General features: G+C 37.7%; 1 protein-coding gene and 1 non-coding gene across 3 annotated transcripts in view; both read left to right on the top strand.

Annotated features, from left to right (window-relative positions):
• LOC139942233 (constitutive coactivator of peroxisome proliferator-activated receptor gamma-like) overlaps window positions 1–15,294 on the top strand; it is a 73,634-nt gene extending 58,340 nt beyond the window's left edge. For both annotated transcript variants that reach the window (XM_071942457.1, XM_071949795.1), the window contains 2 exons: window positions 469–675; window positions 12,905–15,294. In XM_071942457.1, coding sequence (XP_071798558.1) covers window positions 469–675; window positions 12,905–13,000 — 303 coding nt within the window. In that variant the 3' untranslated portion in view covers window positions 13,001–15,294. The remainder of the gene's footprint in view (window positions 1–468; window positions 676–12,904) is intronic.
• Trnaf-aaa (transfer RNA phenylalanine (anticodon AAA)) lies at window positions 14,138–14,214 on the top strand. The gene has a single exon. It is a non-coding gene; the product is annotated as a tRNA-Phe (tRNA).
• Window positions 15,295–17,048: the final 1,754 nt, after the last annotated feature.

Genomic DNA, 17,048 nt, shown 5'->3' with positions numbered 1-17,048 from the left:
GTAAGGATTTAATTTTTGTAAAGCGCTATGATCATGCCTGTTTTGAAATAGCGCTATATAAGCAATGTTCATTATTGTTCTTATTAAATAATAATGGTTAAGTACATCATTTAGAATATGAATATCCTTATTTAGCCAGCTGATTGTTTCATCAACCATCTCACTGTTTTGATGAGTATACTTTCATCGAGCCAATTTTCTATATCCTCTGCCCAGGAAGTAGTTAAAAAGCAGGACAGTCCTTTTCAGAACTGAGGAGTCTCCTAAACAATCCGATAAATCTACTCCGCGGTAGTAGAATGTAGAAACACAGTTTTCTAAAGAACAAACTCTACCTGGCAAGTAGATACACACAATACCGCAAACCAAATAAATATTGATACCTCACCATGCAATGCCTCAGATCATATAAACTTTCATTGCTCGTAAAACACGTTGACAGAAAGGTTCTGCCTTTTTTTTCCCCAGGTTCCAAGAGTTGATCCAAGAGGTGTACAGCTTGCAACACTGTTCATGAGTGGCATGGGAATGTTAGAGAAAACCAACAGTGCCTGTAACTTCCCTTTAAAGGTTAGTAACCTCCTGCCGTGGAGGCTTTTCGATGGGAAGCTGTTCCAGGTGAACTACTTGATGAGCCAAGAAGGCAAGACCATTCAGGAACTGTGTGACGGAAATGTAAGTTGTGAAAACATTTGTTGTATTTAGATCTTACAATACAATCAAAATTAGTAGAACTGATACTAATTTAGATCGAGGATGAAGAATATAAAAGGGACACAATGCCTTGGAACGGGCGAGTTGGTCTTTAAAAAGCGTTTAAAACCGTTGGTATGAAAGGCATTACTAGTAGAATATAAGGATCCACACCAACATGCCTCGAAATATCATGTTTTTCCTTTTATGTCGCGAGCTAACACGGTCGGCCATTTTATGGAGTACTTTCCTGAGCTCTATGAAAAATAATCATGGGCATATTTTTCTGGTGGGATCCGTACCCACAAGCTTTGCAATTATAGAACAGTGTCGCACCAACTAGACCAGCAAGATTGCCTGGTAGCTAGAGGTGGTTTGAATCCTATATTTTAGTGTTTTGATTTTTATTATTTCCCATTTGAATGCAGAGATGAGAAATTTGTGTTGTAAATGTCTGCTCGGTGAACAAAATATAGCTGTTATTTCGTCAGATATGAAGTAGTCATGTTTTTGTTACATTTAGTTCGCTAGTACTGAGGTTGCTTTTACCAAAAGTTCTTTGGAATCTACAACTCAAGGGGTTGCCAAGCAGTTGAAATGAAATCATTGATGTACCTCGGATAATTTTGATCTTATGGCATCCCAGGTCGAAATTCTAGTTGAACCTAGTTAAACTGGGTTTAACTGGGTTTAACTGGAACTAGTTGAAAACCAGTTGATAAACTAGTTAAACACAGTTAAAACCAGTTGGTTTAATATGGAAAATGGACAGACACCAACTGGTTTTTAATTTAAACCTAGTTGAACACAGTTAAACCTAGTCCAAACCAGTTGGTTAATATGGAAAATGGACGACTTTGGTCACTATCCAGTTGAACCAGTTGACCCCAGTTAACTGGGTTCAACTGGAGATTTGACCTAAGATGTTGTGGCCAAGCGGATAAGAGCACCGGACTCAAGCTCTGGTGTTTCTGATCAGCAGAGTGTGGATTCAGGAGTAGCGACACTTGTGTCCTTAAGCAAGACACAGACAAAAATTATTTCTGCGTCTTTCGGATGGGATTTAAAGTCGTAGGTCCTGTGTGTTGTGTTATGCATGTATAAGAAGTTAGAACCCAGTGCACTTATCGTAAAAGAGAAGGTGCTCGCCCTGTGTTCCTGGTCTGATCAGCAGCATATTCCGCCACATCACCTTGTAAACCAATACAGTAAATCTGTGGACATCTGTGGACATGTGTCGTACAAAAAGTACCCATAACCTTTAAGACCAGCACGTTAGAAAAAGTATCAATTGAGGAAAAACAGCATCCATATGATCTCAAATACAGTCTTAAGGAATAAATCATTTGTGTCTCAGTCATTATTTTGTATTATTTTTTCAAACACATTTACTGATGATGTTTGCCATATACCACAGCTGTGCCTACCTTAAAATCCTCCCCCCCCCCCTCAAAAAAAATATATAAAAAAAAATAAAAATAACTAGAGATTGAGAGTTTGTGAACAAACTCAAGGTGTTCGGTTTCCGGGAGTAAAAGCCTGGATTAAAAAACAAATATTACACCTTGCTTTGTTCTCAAGATTTGTAATAAATGATTCAAATTACAAAAACTGTCAAAACCACATGATTACGTCATCTAGTAAAAGTGTATGTTTGGTGATGTCATCGGTAATACTTGTATGGTGTGATGGTAAAGCATCAAAGGATGTTTTTTCGACCTAAAAGACAATAAACCACGCCCTTTCAAATCATTTCACAGTCACTTCCCGTTTAAACAGGTCAAAAGGTCAACGAAAGTTCACCAACATATCCATTTCTGTCAAGTACGTAAAGCCCTTTCATTTGATGTACAGATTGTCAAAATAGCTTATGTAGTTTAGGAAATATGAACTTAGGAAATATTGACTGACGACTGAAGAAAAGACTGTAAGGGGCATGTATGTTTTAACCGCCTTGAACGAAGACTATTCTTCCTGAAGCTTTTTCGCGCTCTATTGATAATATTTTTAAAAAGAAGTAAAAAAAAAAAAACGTGAATCAAAAATAATGATTTTTTGAAATAATAATTTGAATTTTTATTACTCAAGAATGGATGACATCATCATGACCTAACTAACACATTATTCCACTCCTAATGCATATCTAACTATGTGCGAAGTTTCAAGTTCATACGAGTTTGGGAAGTGTGCTTTTGTTCGAGGACAAGGGACGAAGAGAAGAATAAGATGAAAATCTGGATTGTTTTATTGATTTGTTTGTACTAAAGTTTTGTTTAATCCGGCAGTTTATTTTAGCAAGACCACTCCTAATTGCTTGGGCCTTATGCTTTAACCATTCTGTTTTCTTTGAATGTTTTGTATTGTAACATCCATGTCTGTGCATGGAGGTAGAAATAGATTAGTTTACGTAACGTCCTTTCCTACTAGAGAAAGTTTGAAAGGGCTTATGTTATTTCAGAGATTTTTTTTCTTCAAAATATTTAACTCAAAATAACTTGGATAGTTGTTTTAACAAATAATCAAAACAGTTGATGATTATGCTAAGTTCAAGAAGTAATAGATATCGTAATACTGACGTGAATTCCGTGGGCCCAAAACGCCCTTCACCCGGGGGAATGGTCGATCGATGTAACGTCTCTATTCTTCTCGGTGTTTAACCAAAACATGACCAATGTTCGTCATTTTGTACTGTTGTTTTCTCACATAATTAAAAGTCCCATTAATCACTGAAGTAGGTGGCCATCTCAGCGAAACTTCGTCTTCAATTCTACATTGACCACTAAGCCATCAGAAGGGTAACATTTGAACAATTTGACGCTGAAGATTGAAATGAAATCGTTTTCGCAGCGTTCTGCATAGCTATATAGCTCTATGCATATCACGCTATGGCACAGAGTACAACAAACTTGGCAGCATGCCACCAAATAAATTATGCCTTATACACTACACGTGTACGCCACAAGTGTTACGCACAACCAATGGGGAAATTTCGTAGTTCTTTATACAAGAAATTGTGAACTTTCAAACTCGATTTTGAACCAGAAGACGAGCTCAAAATGGGATCACGTCTGCGAGGCATTTACGGAGTTTTTAACGAACTTTCCGATGATGTGTCGATTGTAACAACCCATCATGTAGATCAAAAGTTATGATTTTTTGAAATAATAAACTTTGAAAATTCATAACTCAAGAATTGATGACGTCATCGTGACATAACTCAAACGGTTTCTTCTCCTTATACATATCTGACTATGTGTGAAGTTTCAACTTTATATGTGCTTGGGAAGTGTGATTTTTTTAGCGGACAATCGCCGAATGGATGATCACTGGAGCGTGCTCTGCTGCACCGCTAATACACTACACGTTGTGTGTATGCCTACGTGCAATGTTTATGCACATACCAATGGGGATTTACGTTGTTCTTTAGACGTGAATTTTGAAATTTTCAACCTCTCTTTTGAGCCGGAAGACAACATCAAAATGGGGTCATGTCTGTGAGGCGTTTACGGAGTTTTCAATGACGATTCCGATGATGTTTCGATTGTAAAAATCCCTCATGTAGATCAAAAGTTATGATTTTTTTAATTAATAAACTTTGAATATTCATAACTCAAGAATTGATGACGTCATCATGACGTAACTCACACGGTTTCTTCTCCTAATAAATATCTAATTATGTGTGAAGTTTCAAGTTCATACGATGTTTGGAAAGATGTTTTTGTAGGGGGACAAGGGACGTACAGAAGAAGAAGAAGAAGAAGAAGAAGAAGAAGAAGAAGTATCAATAAAAAAAAAAAACCGAACAAAAATAAGAGGTGTTTCGGGCTGTTGGCCCGAACACCTAATAATAGCTGTGTGTTATCAAACAGTAGTAAGTTGTTGTTGTTTTGCAAATGAAGGAAATACTTTTGGCTGAGATAAAGACGAGTCAGTAGTAAACAAGGAAGAGAGATCGGGCCTCCAACCTTGACATCTTCACATAGTTAGGACCCTGGGATTTCCTTCTGAGACCAAGGGAAGTATTGCCTAAGTCCGGCTGATTTCCTCTTCTTTTTTTTATAACATTGCCATGGAAAACTGATCAAGTTTGTTGATCAAGTAAACAAGTGTGTTGTGAAAGTGAAAGAAATACTGACGGTAATGACTCTTAGGTTGTGTTTTCTGATTACTTGGACATTATCGCTCCAGATTTTCCGCGATATCTGAAAAAATTACCTTTTTAAGTGAAAATTTGTAAAGTTAGTTTTATTGTATATATCTATATTTACATGGGATTAAAAACAACCAAAACAGGTCCAAAAACCAAAGGAATACTTTCCCTCTAAAATCTGTGCAAAAATACCCTCTCCAGACTGGTAGTAATTCCTGAAATGTTTTGTTTTCTCATCTGAGGAGTCTATGAAATTTTTTCCCCATGATATTGGGCGGGACATCCTTGGAGATAGTTTCTCCGTTGTGTAATTTTAACACCTCCCACGTTTCTCAGAAAATTTGCCGTGACCACTTTAAAAAAAAAGAATAAAAAGAAGACAAATTTAACAAACCCGTTACAATGAGACTGTCTGTTGTTCATTGGAGAAACATTTTTCCTTCAAAGTGTTCAGAATCAATTAATCAACTCCAACCATTTCCACCTGTCAATAAAATGGTATCTGAGCACACTGCTCCCCTAGCTTGTTCTGTTTTCTTTTCCTTCTATATTAAAAACCCGACAAATTTCATTGGCAGTCGATGCTCCATGCGTCCGGTCGTCATGTAGCAGGTCTTATACAAATCAAATAGTGTCAAATTACTCACGGCCGAGAAGTTTTACGCCACGGTCCCAGCCGGCTGGCAATTTTACTATGTATTGATTCAAGTTTGTTGTGATTCCTCTTCGTTGGTATTGATCCATCCTACAATAGTTGTCTTTGCTGCACGGGACTCGCTAAAATAAGCCCTTTTGTGCATGCTCAACATTGCCCTCAGCAATACCAGGTCCGACCCATTGGTAACGTATCTGTGGTCAGAACAGAATTGACTTTCTTTTTTTAAAGTATGTATACCCGCGCAAAAAAATCAGATACTTCACAGGGAATTGGTGTCAGAGGTTGTCCAAAAGAGTTGCCAATATATTTATAGTCTACATGGAGTACTAGCTGGTAAGATTGGGGGGGGGGGGGGGGCTGGGAACTGTCTTTGGAAATATTGCTTTTGACTCTGATGTGTAGAGTTCTGATGACAAAACAGTTGACAATTACAACAAGTTAACATGGATGATAAGGTTTGGTAAGGCTCAGCAGTTAAATGAATGGTTTTAAATTGTTTTTTTGTGAATAGTTCTTGAATTTCTTCCAAAGAAAGGCACAAAAAATAGAAAAATAAATGTTTTCAAGCCTAGGATTACGAAAAAGAAACAAGTGTCTACCATACTTTTCTTAGTCAGTGCAGTCTGTTTCTTCCCCAAAGTAGGACCTGAGGCATTTCTTCCTGTTTAAATACCCAGATAACTGAAGAGGTTTTTAAAATCATGCAACATTGAATGTAAATTGTACTTTTTTTTTAGTATCTAGTTATTTAATACCCACATTCTCTTTCACTTAGTTTTGATTTGGTTATTGGGGTCTGTATTCATTTGGTAGTTATTGTTTGGCTTGCATGGTCTAGCTAATAGCCTTTGTGCATACCCACATTGCCTGCAGCAATTCTTTATCATGTTAGGCTCTCAGTAACGTATCTGTTGTTAGACAGAGGTGACTCTCACTCTATTCTCTGTTTTTAATAAAATCAAATAAAAACTGAGTAAGTGTCCAAGGACACCACTTGACATGGACAAAGTGTGAGTTTAGGGCTTTCTAATTATAATTGCTATATTTCTGCAGTGAAGATAGTGGATCGGAAAGTCTTTTGAAATGCTGTTTACTACATGTAACCAGTGTTGTAGCTAGACCAATTTTAGTGGTGGGCTCTAAATAAAAATTTAGTCCACCAAGGGTTAAGGGTTAGGCGTTCAACAACATTATTCATGTTTAGATATGGGGCCATCATTGCTGAAGTGCAATGGGGGAAATCTGTGCTGGGTGAAATTTGTTAGTTCTGGGCAGGCCCGCCCGGCACTACCCACCCTGGTTACAACACTGTACATAACCCTCTTTAAATAATAGTATCTTCTGCTTCTTTTTTCCCTTCCCTCCCTCTACTTAAATGGTTTGGGTACTTTTTGTACAACACAAAACAAAAAAGTCCACAGATTTACATTAAACTTACACAGTTTGTAGATAATGATGGTAGAACACTTCCCTTTAAAAAGGCAGTGGACACTATTGGTAATTCTCAAAGACTAGTCTTCTCACTTGGTGTATCTCAACATATGCATAAAATAACAAACTTGTGAAAATTTGAGCTTAATCAGGCGGCGAAAGAGCGAGATACTAATAAAAGAAAAAAACACCCTTGTCACAGGAGGTTGTGTGCTTTCAGATGCTTGAATTTGAGACCTCAAATTCTAAATCTGAGGTCTCAAAATCAAATTCGTGGAAAATTACTTCTTTCTCAAAAACTACGTTACTTCAGAGGGAGCCGTTTGTCACAATGTTTTATACCATCAACCTCTCCCCATTACTCTGAACAAAGTAAGGTTTTATGCTAATAATTATTTTGAGTAATTACCAATAGTGTCCACTGCCTTTAAAATATTACTTGCTGAGGTGCTGTAGTTTTTTTAGAAATGTTGAAACAATGTCATGAAAATAAGGCGAAAAAGATTGTAGAATGTACAATGTGTTTACGCGACCCTTCTGAAAACATTGCTGCGTGGTTTTCACTTTTTTTCATCTTCAAAATCTTGTCGACTAATGAAACCAAAACTTGTACAGGTAAATTATATTACATACATCTTCATTCACAGTGAGTAGGGGTTCATGTCATGGCCAGAAACCTGTTCTACAAAAAGGTATCAAAACCCTTTGAAGGGACTTTGCAGTGTGCGTCTCAAGTTTGTTCAGAGTTTGCATTTTTTGTGTTAATAATATTTGCTTGATACAATTGTATGTGAATATTTCCGTAAATTAGGTTTGTCTCTTCAAGTTCAGTTGAATGATGGAGACGCTCTGGGTATACATGTATCTATAGCATAAACTTTCTATTATTGTATGCGTGTTTAAAAGAGTTTGTACTGTGAAATTGGCAGTAGCACAGCTTTTTTTAATTGTATAATTCTGTTTTATATATTTGGACAACTCGTTACAAAACATGCCGGCCTTGTTGGTTCACGAAGTACAGTGACTTCAAAACATTAGGCTAATTCTAGCTCCTAGTCCGCAACACCTGCAGAATCATATACTATACAAATAGGACCCGCTGTATGGTGACAAGCCCTACCCCAACAAAACTATAGTCGTGAGATAATTTGCATATCCCCGGGGGAGGCTGTGTACCCTCGCACATGACTTGTTTCGGTCTGGGAGCAAGCCAGTGGCTGCTCGTGATTGCAGCGGTGTATTATGATAGCATTATTTGCTATGATTAAGTGTAGATATTTTGTTGTTGATTCATGCAAATGAAAAATGTGTACACGGAGAGTACAGCTGAATTGCTTCCCCCTCTCCACCGGCATCTCCTCTCTCTAGTCTCTTTTTTCCCCTCTTACTGTTTTTTCTCCCCTTACAGTGCAGGTGTTGGCTTAAAATATGCGCACGTTGCACTCTTTGTGATTTAATTCGGAGGGGGGCCAATTTCAAGGAGGGGCTTTAAAGGAGCCAACAGGAGCGTTGATTTTCTTATGGACAAGTTTTTGTGTCAAGCATATCAGTTTGCTTAGCACCAAGTAGCTTTGCTTAGCAAAAGTAACCAGTCTAAATAGTCTGGAAATATTGCTTGTGACTGGCTCCTTGTTGTCTTTGCCTTTGGAAATGTATTCATCAAGCAATATTTTCTGTTTAATAGATGGATGACGTTGGGCCCTTGGTAACCAAGTTATGTGTGGCTAGCAGGCAGTTTTGTCAGATTTCTATTTCTTAGTTTCAAGAAAAAGTTTTCAAGATTTGATTTCAATGTCTTTCACAGCCTTAAAGGCAGTGGACACTACTGGTAATTACTCAAAATAATTATTAGCATAAAACCTTCTTGACTACGAATAATGGGGAGAGGTTGATGGTATAAAACATTGTGAGAAAAGGCTCCCTCTGAAGTGCCATAGTTTTCAAGAAAGAAGTAATTTTCCACGAATTTGATTTCAACCATCTAAACGCACACAACTTCGTGTGACAAGGTTTTTTGTTCTTTCATTATTATCTCGCAACTTCGATGACCGATTGAGCTCAAATTTTCACAGGTTGGTTATTTTATGCATATGTTGAGATACACCAACTGTGAAGGCTAGTCTTTGACAATTACCAATAGTGTCCACTGCTTTTAAGCGCCGTGGGCCTATAGTTCATAAGGCTGAAAAAACTGCTTTGTAAAGGAAACACTTTCTGAGCAGAAGAAAGTTACTTTGGCGCTCACAGCGTTTAGGTGTTCGGCAGGAAATCGTGTATAGCTTGGCAGATATGGGTTAACTACCAAAAAGCATAAGATTCCTTTCAGCCATTTTTTCTACTTCTTGGAGAGGGTTTGCTCACCTTAGAACCAAACCCCCAGTGTTCATCTCGCTGTCCTACACAGCTGCCACGTCTTGTCTCACTCCTGGTCTTCATCCTCCAACCCCCCCCCCCCCAATTCCCACCGGATGCTGTTAAGATCTTAAGAAATGGAGATCATTTTTCAGTCTCGACAGCTCTACCAACCGCAGTTGTCTCTTTCTTCCTTGCTTCTCTCTGTCTGTGTCTTTTGGCCTCCTAATCTTTTTTTGTTTATTTTCCAGCTTGCAAATGAGGAGTTCTTCTTACCTCACCGGAATGATCAGAATTTTTATGTTTCGGTGAGATGTCGGTTGTAAATCTTAAATGGTTGACTTGGCCTCGCTGATGTTATTTCCTCTTTCGCTCCTAAAAATACAAGAGCTGTGCCGTCTGTCACCAGATTACAGGAAAGTCAGACAAATTTTTGTGTGTGTTTGTCGGAGTGGAATTTTGGAATGTTAATACATTTGATGCAAACTGCCAATCATATTTATGTCTGTAAGGCATGCCCAAGGTATAGGGATTTGTGTGTGTTTTCTTCACCTGTCAACGTTTCTGCAGGAAAACTCGCTGCGTCATTGTTCAAACTAAAGAGTCCATATTATTGGTTTCCCAGACTTCGATTCTGTAGTGCATGCCTTGGAAGAAACAAGTTTTCGATTATTAAAACAATCAAACGATTCCATAAAGTTTTACCCTGCCTTCAACCATAATTATTACGATGATTGGAGCTGTGATCGAGGAAATAATAAAGAAATAGCTGATTAGATTTTTCTTTGGAGGCTTGTCTTTTCTGATGTTCCACACTGCTGAGTTCCTTGGTGCGTGCCCAGGGGTGGATTCACACTCGAGTTAGGATGAGTTACTTGTCCTAAAATTAAGGACTAGCCTTAAGTTCCTTAAAATAACTGTTAGGACTATCTTTGTGAAATCGACCACAGAACGTCGGATTCGGAAGGCTGTATGCCTACAACTCTTTTCTGGGTACAAAAGCACAACTTTGGTCACAAGCAATAAAATAGCCCTTTTGAAAAAAAGTATGACTGTTGTATATTTGTTGCTAGAATTTTCATGTGGAATTTAACTTTCCTGCAATAACAACTAAATAGCAGAAAAGTTGCCCAATCTTTTGCACTCACTTTTCTTCAAACAACTTTGGACAGTGATATTGCTTACAATCTTTTGTCAAAACCTTTTACAACAATTTTGGTTCAGGATTTAGGGCTGTTGTATCCCATCTAAATTGTCTTCCTAACTTAAACCTTGGTGTCCAAACGTATTATATATTTTTTATTTTTTATTAACCCATCCTTTCAAAAGGACTGGCTTAGGGGATTTTCCCGAATCTAACGTGATGCTCTCGAACACATGTAACCGTCTGTTTCATAAAACAAAATTAGTGAATGCCTACCAGCAAATATTTTTACTAGTGTAATAATCTAACCCTGTTAACCCGGATCTTCATGCTACAAATAGATATAAAATAAGTTTGTGGTGGGTTCAAACTGATGAATTGGTGGCCTGTTTGATTTGAAATACTAAGCGACCATCTTCACAAAAAAATAAAAAGGCCCTCATCCTCCTCTTTTTGGGAAAAATCAGGACGATCAACTGGTATTTTTTTTTTTTCCCTTATGGCAAAAGAAGTTTGGAAATCAAACTGCAGAAAGGCCAGTATGCAACGTTTTTTTGAAAGGGCAAGGACACCAAGGCATTTTCTCTTTGGTGAAGGGCATCCTATGATGAAATTGTAAATTTCTACTGGAGCATTTCAAGGGCACCAAGGCAATATTAACCAGGGGACATGGAGGCAATCACCTTTGTTGCCTCCCTGAAATGTCAGGCCTGTTCAGATGTCCCTCCCTCACATCCATCCATCCATACGTCAACTTGTTGATGCTTCTGGACATCAACTCTGCTGTTAATACAGTTTCTGTCTGATAGGATGAGATTATGCTTGTCGTTGTCGAGCCTAACTCTGTGAAATGACCGCTCTTTTTGCTGGAGACGACATACATCGTAGACCCCTGGCTCTCAGCAATAACAGCTGCACATCGGTCTTTTGCACGCTCGTTTTTGGACAACAACCGCTTTTTTTTTTCTTTTCACATTTTGACAGGCCTCATAATGAAATAAATCAAATAATGTGGTCATTGTGCACATGACTTCAATTTTGTAATTGTTTCTTAGGCCCGGGGGGGGGGGGGGGGGGGGGGGGGGGGGGGAGGGGGGGGGGTCCGCTTCGCTTGGCTTCACCATTGATATTGTTGAATGTTGGCATCAATTAAAATTTCACAATGGTATAGTTAATGAGACTTCCTACAGTGGTTTTTCCCCCAACTGCACATTGATGTTCATGTTATAGCCAGATGATTGATGTTTTTCTTGATGAAAGGGGGGCTCTTTGTCAAAAAATGATTGAAGAGGGGAGCAGGATGGAAATTTACAATACAGTTGGTGGCTGAACTGCTGTACATGTTCGCCCTACAGGATTTTTTTTTCAAGGATCAATACCCATTGGTTTTTCAATCCATCATGCTTGAAAGAAACATTTTCCAGAATGGTTTGCGAAGACACGTGTAAATGAGGTGTAGAATGAGATGCTTTGTGTCTCTGCAAAGTTTACTAGATTGCACTCCCACCATGCAAAGTTTCAAATCCTACTTGCATACCTGTAACTGCAAACCGTACCAGAACTGTACTTTCAAATCCTACTCATGGTGTTTCCACAAACCTTACTAGGTAGACCTCTACCATGCACAGTTTCAAATCCTACAAATCAAGGTGTGTGGAGCTACGTTTTGTATGAGACGGGTTAAATATTCTAGACATTGGACACTATTGGTAATTGTCAAAGACTAGCCTTCACAGTCAGTGTATCTCAACATATGCATAAAATAACAAACCTGTGAAAATTTGAGCTCAATCGGTCGTTGCGAGATAATAATGAACGAAAAAAACACCCTTGTCACACAAAGTTGTGTGGTTTCAGATGCTTGATTTCAAGACCTCAAATTCTAAATCTGTGGTCTCAAAATCAAACTCGTGGAAAATAACTTCTTTCTCGAAAACTACATTACTTCAGAGGGAGCCGTTTCTCACAATGTTTTATACTATCAATCTCTCCACATTACTCGTTACCAAGAAAGGTTTTATGCTAATAATTATTTTGAGTAATTACCAATAGTGTCCACTGCCTTTAAAGCACCATGTAATGGTTTACAAGGTGCTCTGGCGCAATATGCAGCCGATCAGACCAGGAACACCGAGGCGAACCCCTTCTCTTTTCGATCAGAGTACACTGGGTTCTTTTACTTGAGTTACACGACACACGGGACCAACAAATTTATGTCTAGTCCAAAGGACGAAGCAATGGTTAAGTGTTTCGCTTAAGGACACAGGTGTCAAGACTGGGACTCGAACCCACACTCTGCTGATCAGAAACACCAGAGTTTGAGTCTGGTGCTTTTACAAGCACTAATTATTCTAGTGTAAGAGGACAAAGTTAAGATTTTTGTTTTGTAGATTATTTTACATTCATCTGGTAACGACCCCTGTTAAGAACTTACGTGTTAATGATAATTATTGTAATTGTTTGATTAAAACTATAGGAGTCATCAGTTCAAGAAGTCATGAAGATGAAGGAGTGCATTTATTCCAAGAGCTCCTCAGCCCAACGGAATAGATATTACGTAAGTTTGAAATAACTTTCATCAGAAGTTCACGAAAGTAACAGACGAATTCCCAGGGGTGAATTTTTTGTGGAAGCTGACACAAATCTGCTTCAGCACAGGAAATAAAAGCGTAGCTGACAAGCCAGTTGTATTTATCCGCAATTACTGGTTAGTGGTACCCTGTGTCGGTACAAAAAAAAACATCTGTGTTTAAAACGAAGTGTTTAAATTGATTTGTTTATTTGTTTATTCATATTACTTAAAAAAAACATTGTGTCTGAAAAAAAACATTGTTTTTAAGGCAGGCTCACTGTTCTTCCAAGGTGGGTGGGCAGGACTTTTTCAGTCTTTTCACTGCCTTTAAACACAACAATACTTGTACTTATCTTGGTGTCAACTCTAGATACTTTTGTACAATTTGTTCTCTCTCTACACTGTTGATTGGCCTGAAACAGAGGCCGTCTCCTTAAAGCCATTGGACACTGTCGGAACAGAAAACAAATTTGAAAGTTCACAGATTTACAAATAACTTACAGGGTTTACAGAAGGTAACGGTGAAAGACTTCCCTAGAAATATTACTTTTTGAGAAAACATTAAAACAATATCAATTCTTGATATCGAGATATACAGATTTATTTTAAACACATGTCATGACACGGCGAAACGTGCAGAAACAAGGGTGGGTTTTCCTGTTATTTTCTCCCGACTCAGATGATTGATTGAGCCTAAATTTTCACAGGTTTATTATTTTATATATAAGTTGTGATACACGAAGTGTGGGACTTGGACAATACTGTTTACCAGTTCTATATTTCCATAATTTGAAACACATTGATTTAGTATGGCAATATGAAACAATAATTATTTCCCACCAATGTGCCATTTTATAAATTGTTGTTACATATATTAACTTTCTATATTAAAATTTAATTGTTATACATTCCATGTTTTGATTATTGCCAAGCCATTGAGTTAATATTGCAATATGAAACATGATCAATTTTACCCACCAATATGCCATTTTATAAATTGTTGTCACTGATGAAGTGATATTGATGTTATTCTGAAATTTAATTGTTACAAATTCTATGTTTTGATTGTTGCAAATAACAATGAGTTAATATTGCAGTTTGAGCCGTGATCAATTTGAAACCCTCTTGCAATTTGCAACCTCGGTAGTCTAGTTGGTAAGACACTGCTCTAAAATTGCAAGGGTCGTGGGTTCGAATCCCACCCGAGTAACGTGCCTGTGATATTTTTTTCACAGGACTCGGGAAAGTACTGAGTATACAGTGCTAACACACATCGGTGTATGGGTAAAAAAAATAAAAAAATTAATACTCTTGCATATTGTTAGCAAGAGGAAACTACTCCTCTTGGAAGATGGAGTGGTTTGGAGAAGAACCAGATGTTCTAAGAAGAACCAGTGGTTCTGAGAAGAACCAGTGGTACTGGTTATGAGCAGAAGGTTTAGCCAGGATTAGGTAAAAGGGTGTCCAAACTTGCTGGAAATTTTAAAACTGGGTATCCATATTATGCGCTTACAATATATTGTGGTTTATTTTGATACAATATATTTACATGTAAATGACAGATAAAACAAGGTTTCCAACTTTAGCCAGGATTTGGTGTTAGGGTGTCCAAAAATGCTGAAAATTTTAAAACAGGGTATCCATATTATGCGCTTACAATATATTGTGGTTTATTTTGATACAATACATTTACAAGTAAATGACAGATAAAACAGGGTTTCTAACTTTGAAACAGGGTGTCCAAATTATGTGCACTTACAATTCATTTACATGTAAATAACAGATAAAACAGGGTTTCCAACTTTAAAACAGGGTGTCCAAATTATGTGCACTTACAATATATTTACACGTAAATGACAGATAAAACAGGGTTTCCAACTTTAAAACGGGGTGTCCAAACGACGACGCCCGTACAATGTACCGGTACCCCTTTGGCTAACACTATGGTTCTGAGAAGAGCCATTGGTGTGATCAGCCTTGTGTGTACGTGGGTAGGTATCCACATTCAAACCGGGGACCTATAACAAAAGGGACAATAGGTTCACAGTTGCTATCACAAAGAAAAGCATTGTGGTCCCCGGTTGCTATCACAAAGAGTTGAACAAAGGAGGGTTCCCGATTGCAGGTGTTTACACACTTGGGTGTGTGGGTGCTCTGTTTGTCCTTAAGAAGAATCGTTCTCACCTCTTAATGACCTTCATATGGCAACTAGAGGATTGTATTGTTTCTGTCTTAATTAAATTAAAAGTCTTGCTTTAATAATGTATGCAAAACATATTCCTACACTGTGGAGATTGATTTGTGGTTCATCGAAACACTCTTGTGTTTCGTCAACCCTATGTTCCTACGGTGCGGGTTAGGGTTAGGAGTAAAATTTAAGAAATGCAATAGATGTGTTGTAACAAAGGTGTCTCAGAACATAGGTGTGTTCGAACATAGGTGTTTCGGAACATCATCTTTTTTGTCGGAACATAGGTGTGTCCGAACATAGGTGTGTTCGAGCATAGACGTATCGCAACATAGGTGTGTCAGAACATAGGTGTGTCAGAACATAGGTGTGTCCGAACATAGGTGTGTCCGAACATAGGTGTGTCCGAAAGATAGTGTGTAGCCTTCTTTACAGTGTCCTATGTAAAATTAGATATTGTTCTTTAATATTTTTACCTTAGGTATATTTTAACCAAGAAATTTTTGTTTTTAAGAAGCTGCCGAAGTTTTCTACTTTTTTTAGTGTGGAAAACTTTCAGAATGTAAGTTGAACTATGCATTCAACTGCATATATTATAGTTGATATTATTAATGGTTTAATTAAATTCGAACATCATCCCCCCCCCAAAAAAAAAAACAACCACAACAAAAACAAAAACAACAACAACAACAACCACATAAATGTCATGGTCTGGTACTCTCTTAATGTAAAAGAGTGAAAAACCATTCGTTTTGTCCGCCACACCATTCTTGCAAAGAGCCATGGCGGACAAATCTTTTTGGAGTGAAAGACGGGTACTTATAACTCAATTTAGAGTGAAGTTCGTTCCAATTTCACTCAAAAAGAGTTTCACAGATTGACTTTCACTCTCAAAAGAGCGAAACTGACACCACTCGGACAAGAGAGTGAAATTATCACTCTTTTACATTAGGAGAGTACACATAGACTTGTTTGCCATTAATAAAAGATTTATGAAAATTTGGACTTGTTAAACCATTTTTATAAATATTGTATACAAAGTCGTGCAGATAGCCATCACATCAATCACCTCTTTTGTGTCAAACTGTACTCTTTGCTAGTCTATTTAGTATTTTTTTGTAGCTATCTTTTAGCTGTCTGCCTAATTCTAGAAGCTTAGGGTAATGGGCTTGCTTGTCATGCAACGTACGAGAGAAATGGGTTTGAAATAATTAAGTGTATCGCTAAATGACTATAGCGTGACTCCCCACAATCTAGTGAGAGACTGTCATTAATTACTCTCTCTGTGATGTGTTGTTTTGGTTCAAAAAATTGCAGATATTTTTATAGAAGTTGACATTAAAACCATGGTTGTCAGAAGAATCCTGTGGATTTAATTCAGATTACATGTAGTATTATAATAGTGCACTTAAACCCTTATGGCAAATGGTTGCATTGCAAGTAAAAGTTAAAGTCACTGAACACGTTTGGTAATTACTCAAAATATATATTAGCATAAAAAGTTACTTGGTAACGAGCTGTTGACAGTTTAAAACATTGTGAGAAACAACTCCCTCTGAAGTAACATATTTTTTTGAGAGAGAGTTAGTTTCTCACTAAGATATTTGAATCTCAGGCATTTGAAAGCACACAAATTTGTCAACAAGGGTGTTTTTTGTCATTATTCTGTTGCAACTTGATGACCAATTGAGCCCAAAGTGAGGGTTGTTATGTATGCATACGATGGGATACACCAAGTGAGAATACTGGTCTTTGACAATAACTAAACGTGTCCAGTGCCTTTAAGGGGCGGTCGAGAAGTGCACCACGCTGGGGGTGGGCTCGCTGCTAGTCATCAAAATCAAGCAGGGAGATTTCAGA

This window comes from Asterias amurensis, chromosome 1 (genome assembly GCF_032118995.1).
Source record: "Asterias amurensis chromosome 1, ASM3211899v1".
Classification (NCBI taxonomy): Eukaryota; Metazoa; Echinodermata; class Asteroidea; order Forcipulatida; family Asteriidae; genus Asterias; species Asterias amurensis.
The sequence above is the reverse complement of the archived record's forward strand: the minus strand, read 5'-3'. Positions and strand labels throughout refer to the sequence as shown.